General features: G+C 43.6%; 1 protein-coding gene across 1 annotated transcript; it reads right to left on the bottom strand.

Annotated features, from left to right (window-relative positions):
• Nucleotides 1–2,418: 2,418 nt before the first annotated feature.
• Nucleotides 2,419–3,763, bottom strand: LOC138904326 (uncharacterized). The gene is made up of 2 exons (XM_070192827.1): nt 3,643–3,763; nt 2,419–2,858 (listed from the first exon to the last, which is right to left on the bottom strand). The coding sequence occupies exons 1-2, from the start codon at nt 3,761–3,763 to the stop codon at nt 2,419–2,421; spliced, it is 561 nt and encodes a 186-aa protein (XP_070048928.1).
• Nucleotides 3,764–6,445: the final 2,682 nt, after the last annotated feature.

Here is a 6,445-nt window from a genome sequence, read left to right as displayed (position 1 = left end):
CAATGTCAAAGCTTTTCCTCACCTGACGACGAAGGTTCCAAGGGTGATGAAGATGGACTTATTCCTGGCAGGGCTGATGTTCAAGCCTCTTCTTCTCAAATTAATCCTTTTTCTCCCAATTGATGATGCTCCCGTTGATGATACTCCTTAGTTTTTTTGTCACGACCCGAAATCTCACCCATCTTGATGGCCCTATCTCAATACTAGGCAAGCCGACAACATCAATAACCCACAATATTTTTTAAATACGGAAAATATAATAATTAATTTTAAGAGAAAATCCCACAAATACTGGATATATATACATTGTCAAAACCCAATGTCATTGAGTACATGATCATCTATACATTACAAGTCTAGACAACACAGTCTATATTAGTCTGAGACCAAATACAGTAAACAAGGAGATAGGCAGGGGGAGACAAGGTGTGGGAAACACAACAACTACCTCTCAATCTCCGAAAAATCAACTGTGTGAAAGAATCAATACCCACTATGTCTGCGATCACCTGGATCTGCACACGAAATGCAGGGTGTAGTATGAGTACAATTAACTCAGTAAGTAACAATAATAAATAAAGAACTGAAAGTAGTGACGAGCTTCACGGCTAAGTCCAAATGCAGTAATTTCTAACATAAAAGGGTAGGCATACTCTCAAGTTCAACATTTAAAATTCCATAGTATTTTCAAATCAACTTCGACTGAAACAAAAGATAATGTCTTTTAGAAATTTTCCAAAACAGTGATATACGACAACTGAAATGCAGAAATAATGTAATAAATGCATCCTCTCAGAGTAACAGTCACTCAGTCCTCCCATTCATTCCAACCTCACAGTCACTCATTCCTCACAGTCACTCATACCTCACAATCACTCAGCACTCGGCTCACGACACTCGGCACTTGCACTCAGTAGGTACCCGCGCTCACTGGATGTGTGTACAGACTCTGGAGGGGCTCTTTCAACCCAAGCGCTAAAACAAGCCAATCATGGCATAAATTAATAAAATATGCTGCGGCGTGTAGCCCGATCCCATAAATTTCCTCACAATTAGGCCATCGGCCTCACTCAGTCATCAACCTCCCCAATCTCTCGGGCTCTCAGAAATCATGATAAGCAGCCCAACAATAATGATATGATGCATCAATAATGAACAAGAGAGACTGAGATGTAATATGCAAGTAAAACTATGACCGAGTACAAAATAGTAATTTAACAGATAATTCAACATGTACACGACATCTGTGGGTCCCAATAGTGTCAACACATAGTTTAAACATGATTTATAATTCAATTTCCCTAATACGTAGAAATATGTACGGGTAGCAACAATTTATTCAACAACACATATCCATGGAATTGACCAAGTCACAATTCCTACGGTGCACGCCCACACCCCCATCACTAGCATGTGCGTCACCTCAAAACCAATCACATAACACATAATCCGGGGTTTCATACCCTCAGACCAAATTTAGAACTGCTATTTACTTCAAACCGTGTAATTCTTTATTCTGCTATGCCTTTTTCTCTTGAATTGGCCTCCAAACGCCTCGAATCTAGCCACAAATAGTCCGATTCAGTCAATAAATATTATTGGAATTAATTCCATATAAAAATATAAATTTTCCATAAAAACCCAAAATTTAACTCAAAAATCGCCTGTGGGGCTCACGTCTCGGAACCCGACAAAAGCTACAAAATTCGAAAGCCCATTCAACCACGAGTCTAACCATACCAATTTTACCAAAAGCTAACCTCAACTCGACCCTCAAATCTTCAAATTAAACCAAGAGGGTTTTCTAAATTTTTCAACTTAATTCATCCATTAAATGATGGATTCAAAGGCATAATCATGGAAATTAACCAAAACTGGATAACAATCACTTACCCCAAATACCCACGCAAGAATCTCTCCAAAAATGCCTTCTACCGAGCTCCCAATTTGATTTTGTATGATGAACTCAAAACCCACGTTTTGGAACTTTTAATTCTGCCCAGATATACCTTCATCGCGAACGCGACCTCACCCTTATGTTCGCGTAGAACAATCTGACTGCCCCTCAAATTAACCCTTCACGAACATGACCCAAGCCTCAAGAACGTGAAGCTTTGCTGTCCTCTCACTTCGCGAACGCGACAACCCCTACGCGAACGCGAAGGCCAAATGCACGGGGTCCCCAGCTGCCTTCTCTCTTCTTCGCGAACCCGTATGCCTACTTGCGTTCGCGATGCTTTCTCAGTCCAAACCTTCACGTTCGTATCCTCTCCTTCGCCAATGCGAAGAAAAGAATTCCTCAGCCCACAGACACCCTTCGCGAACGCATGACCCCTCTCGCAAACTCGTAAAAGGAAACCAGAAGAAATACACTAGCAGTCTTCAGCCAACATGCTAAGTCCGAAAATGATCCGTTAATCACCCAAAACTCCTGAAGGTTCTAAGGGGTTTATCGAGAAGTTCCTGAAGTTGCTCTTTTAATTCTTTCAATTTTGCTAGTGCCATACGATACAGAGGAAGCGAAATGGGCAGAGTGCCCGCCACCAAGTCAATACCAAAATCAATATCCCTATCGGGTGGCATACCCAGTAGGTCCGCAGGAAATACCTCCGGAAAGTCTCTCACGACCGGTACTGAATCAATAATAGGAGTATCTGCATCAACATCTCCCACAAAGGCCAAATATGATAAACACCCCTTCCCACCCATACGTTGGGCCTTTAAATAGAAAACTAGCCTGCTGGGAACATAATCTAGCGAACCTCTCCATTCGACCTTCGGCAACCTTGGCATTGCTAACATTACGATTTTGGTGTGACAGTCTAGAATAGCATGACATGGAGACAACCAATCCATACCTATAATTACATCAAAATTAACCATATTGCACAATAAAAGATCAACTCTAGTCTCTAGTCCCCCAATAGTTACCACACACGACTGGTACACACGGTCTACAATAATAGTATCGCCCATCGGCTTAGATACACGAATAGGTGAAACTAAAGACTCATAGGGCATATCCAGATAATGAGTAAAGTACGATGATACATACAAATAAGTGGAACCAGGGTCAAATAATATAGAAGTCTCCCTATGGCACACTGAGACAATACCTATGATCACTACATCTGAAGCAAGAACATCTGGCCTGGCTGGAAAAGCATAGAATCGGGCCTGACCGCTACCTGATCGGCCTCCCCCTCTTGGGCGACCCCTACCTGACTGACCCCCACCCCGAGCTGGCTGGGCGGGTGGCGAAGACACTGGTGCTGATGTCGTAGTCTGACTCCTCTGCTGCACTGGACCTCTCGAGCGATGAGGACACTGTCTCCACATATGCCAAAATTCCCCGCACTCAAAGCAGCTCCCTGGTACTGGTGGTGGTGTGGACTGAATCGGGCCCCAAGAACCATAATAATTGCTAGAAGTACCCGATGCAAATGAACCTTGAACTAAAGGGGCACGGGACGAACTTTGGGCTGGAAGGGCATTGAGAGATGACTGACCCTGATGAGAAATATATGAACCATGGCCGGATGATGCACCACGGTGAACTGGATGACCCGTCTGAGCGTGTCTGTAAGGACGACCTATGCCGCGGTAAAACTGACCCCCCTGAAGGAACACAACTGAAATCACCTGGTCTACGAGGTCTCTTGGCCTCCCTCTCTCCAAGCTCCTGGCTACGGGCCATCTCTATCTGCCGAGCAATGTCAACTACCTCATCAAAAGTAGCACCAGAAACCCTCTCCCGAGTCATAAGTAACCGCAATTGATATGTGAGACCATCAATGAACCTCCTAATCCTCTCCCTATCGTAGGAACCAGCCAAACTACGTGACGAGCCAACTCAAAAAATTTCATCTCGTACTGCGTCACAGATATACCATCCTGACGTAACTGCTAAAACTTTCTTCGCAGCTCCTCTCTGTGAGACTGCGACACAAACTTCTCCAAAATGAGAATGGATAATTCCTGCTAGGTAAGTGGTGATGCACCGATCGGCCTGCGCCTCTCATAAGCCTCCCACCATCTGAAGGCAACCCCAGAAAACTGAAAAGTGGTGAACGAGACCCCACTGGTCTCCAGAATACCCATTGTTCGAAGAACCCGCTGGCATTTATCCAGAAAACCTTGAGCATCTTATGACTCAGCACAACTAAGTGATGGAGGTCTAAGCCTCCCAAATCTCTCAAGTCTCCTCTGCTCATCATCTGCCATAGTAGGGACTACCGGGGCCGAAGCAGCTGCAACTTGCTGGGATGGTAGTGCCCTCGGTATTTGAAGTCAATGCACTACCTGATCTGGAGTACGGGCAATAGGGGTATAAGTACCTCTCCCGGCCTGAGAAGTGGCAGGTGCGGCCTGAGCCGAAACCACCTGAGCAAGACCAGTGCAAACTGTCAATATCTGTGCAGAGCCTCTTGAAGGCCTGGAATCACAATAGGTATAGCTGGTGCCTAAGCTGGTCCTGTCGGCTCAACTATATCTGGAATCTGCTCCTGAGCCGGAGTAACTGGTGGTGTCACAGGTGCTGCTCCAACTATTGTATGAGCCACACCTCGACCTCTATCACGACCCGACCTCTACCACGACCCCGACCTCTCGCGGCCCTAACTGGTGGCACTGGTGGTTGACTGTCCGATCTGGTAGTACGTATCCTCACCATCTGTGAGAGAATAGAATAACAAAAATTTAGTTTCCGGAATCAACAAATTTGCACAAAAGAATGCAAGAAGGTGAAATTTTCCTAAGGGTTCGGCAACCTCTCGAAGAAAAGTACAGACGTCTCCGTACCGATACGTACGACTCTACTAAACCTGCTTATGACTCGTGAGACCTATGTAACCTAAGCTCTGATACCAACTTGTTACGAACCAAAATCTCACCCATCGTGATGGTGCCTATCTCAATACTAGGCAAGATGACAACATCAATAACCCGCAATTTCTTTTAAATACGGAAAATATAATAATTAAGTTTAAGAGAAAATCCCACAAATACTGGATATAAATACATTCCCAAAACCTGGTGTCACTGCGTACATGCGCATCTATACATTACAAGTCTAGACAACATAGTCTATATTAGTCTGAAATCAAATACAGTAAACAAGGAGATATGGAAGGAGAGACAAGGTCTGCGAAACACAGCAGCTACCTCTGAATCTCGGGCAAATCAACAGTGTGAAAGAATCAACACCCACTATATCCGCGATCACCTGGATCTGCACACGAAGTACAGGGTGTAGTATGAGTACAACCAACTCAGTAAGTAACAATAATAAATAAAGCACTGAAAGTAGTGTCAAGCTTCACGGCTAAGCCCAAATGCAGTAATTTCCAACATAAAAGTGTAAGCATACTCTCAAGTTTAACATTTAAAATTTCACAGTAATTTCATATCAACTTCGACTGAAATAGAAGATAATGTCATTTAGAAATTTTCCAAAATAGTGATATACGATAGCTGAAATGCTGAAATAACTCTCAGAGTAACAGTCATTTAGTCCTCCCATTCACTCCAACCTCACAGTCACTTATTCCTCACAGTCACTCATTCCTCATAGTCACTCATTCCTCAAAGTCACTCATTCCTCACAGTCACTCATTCCTCACAATCTCTCAGCACTCGAATCTTGGCACTCAACTTCGACTGAAATAGAAGATAATGTCATTTAGAAATTTTCCAAAATAGTGATATACGATAGCTGAAATGCAGAAATAACTCTCAGAGTAACAGTCATTCACTCCTCCCATTCACTCCAACCTCACAGTCACTTATTCCTCACAGTCACTCATTCCTCATAGTCACTCATTCCTCACAGTCACTCATTCCTCACAGTCACTCATTCCTCACAATCTCTCATTCCTCACAATCACTCAGCACTCGAATCTTGGCACTCGGCACTCGCACTCGCACTTAGTAGGTACCTGCACTCACTGGGGGTATGTACAGACTCCGGAGGGGCTCCTTCAACCCAAGCGCAAAAACAAGCCAATCCTGGCATAAATCAATAAAACATGCTGCGGCATGCAACCCGATCCCATAAATATCCTCACAATTAGGCCATCGGCCTCATTCAATCATCAACCTCTCCAGTCTCTCGGGCTCTCAGAAATCATGATAAGCAGCCCAACAACAATGCTATGATGCATCAATAATGAACAAGAGAGACTGAGATGTAATATGCAAGTAAAACTGTGACTGAGTGCAAAATAGTAATTTAACAGATAATTCAACATGTACACGACATATGTGGGTCCCAACAGTGTCAAAATATGGTTTAAACATGATTTATAGTTCAATTTCCCTAATACGTGAAAATATGTAAGGGTAGCAACAATTTATTCAACAACATAGATCAATGGAATTGACCAAGTCACAATTCCTACGGTGCACACTCACACGCCCGTCACCTAATATGTGCGTCACCTCAAAA

The sequence above is a fragment of the Nicotiana tomentosiformis genome, chromosome 2 (assembly GCF_000390325.3).
Source record: "Nicotiana tomentosiformis chromosome 2, ASM39032v3, whole genome shotgun sequence".
NCBI lineage: Eukaryota > Viridiplantae > Streptophyta > Magnoliopsida > Solanales > Solanaceae > Nicotiana > Nicotiana tomentosiformis.
This window is presented reverse-complemented; position numbering and strand designations above follow the sequence as displayed.

Excerpts from the sequence above, each read along its gene's own strand:
- LOC138904326 (XM_070192827.1), bottom strand. The coding sequence starts at position 3,763 with ATGACTCGGGAGAGGGTTTCTGGTGCTACTTTTGATGAGGTAGTTGAC. Across the intron at positions 2,859-3,642 it reads CAAGAGACCTCGTAGACCAG|GTATGGATTGGTTGTCTCCA; the intron begins GTGATTTCAGTT and ends ATGTAATTATAG.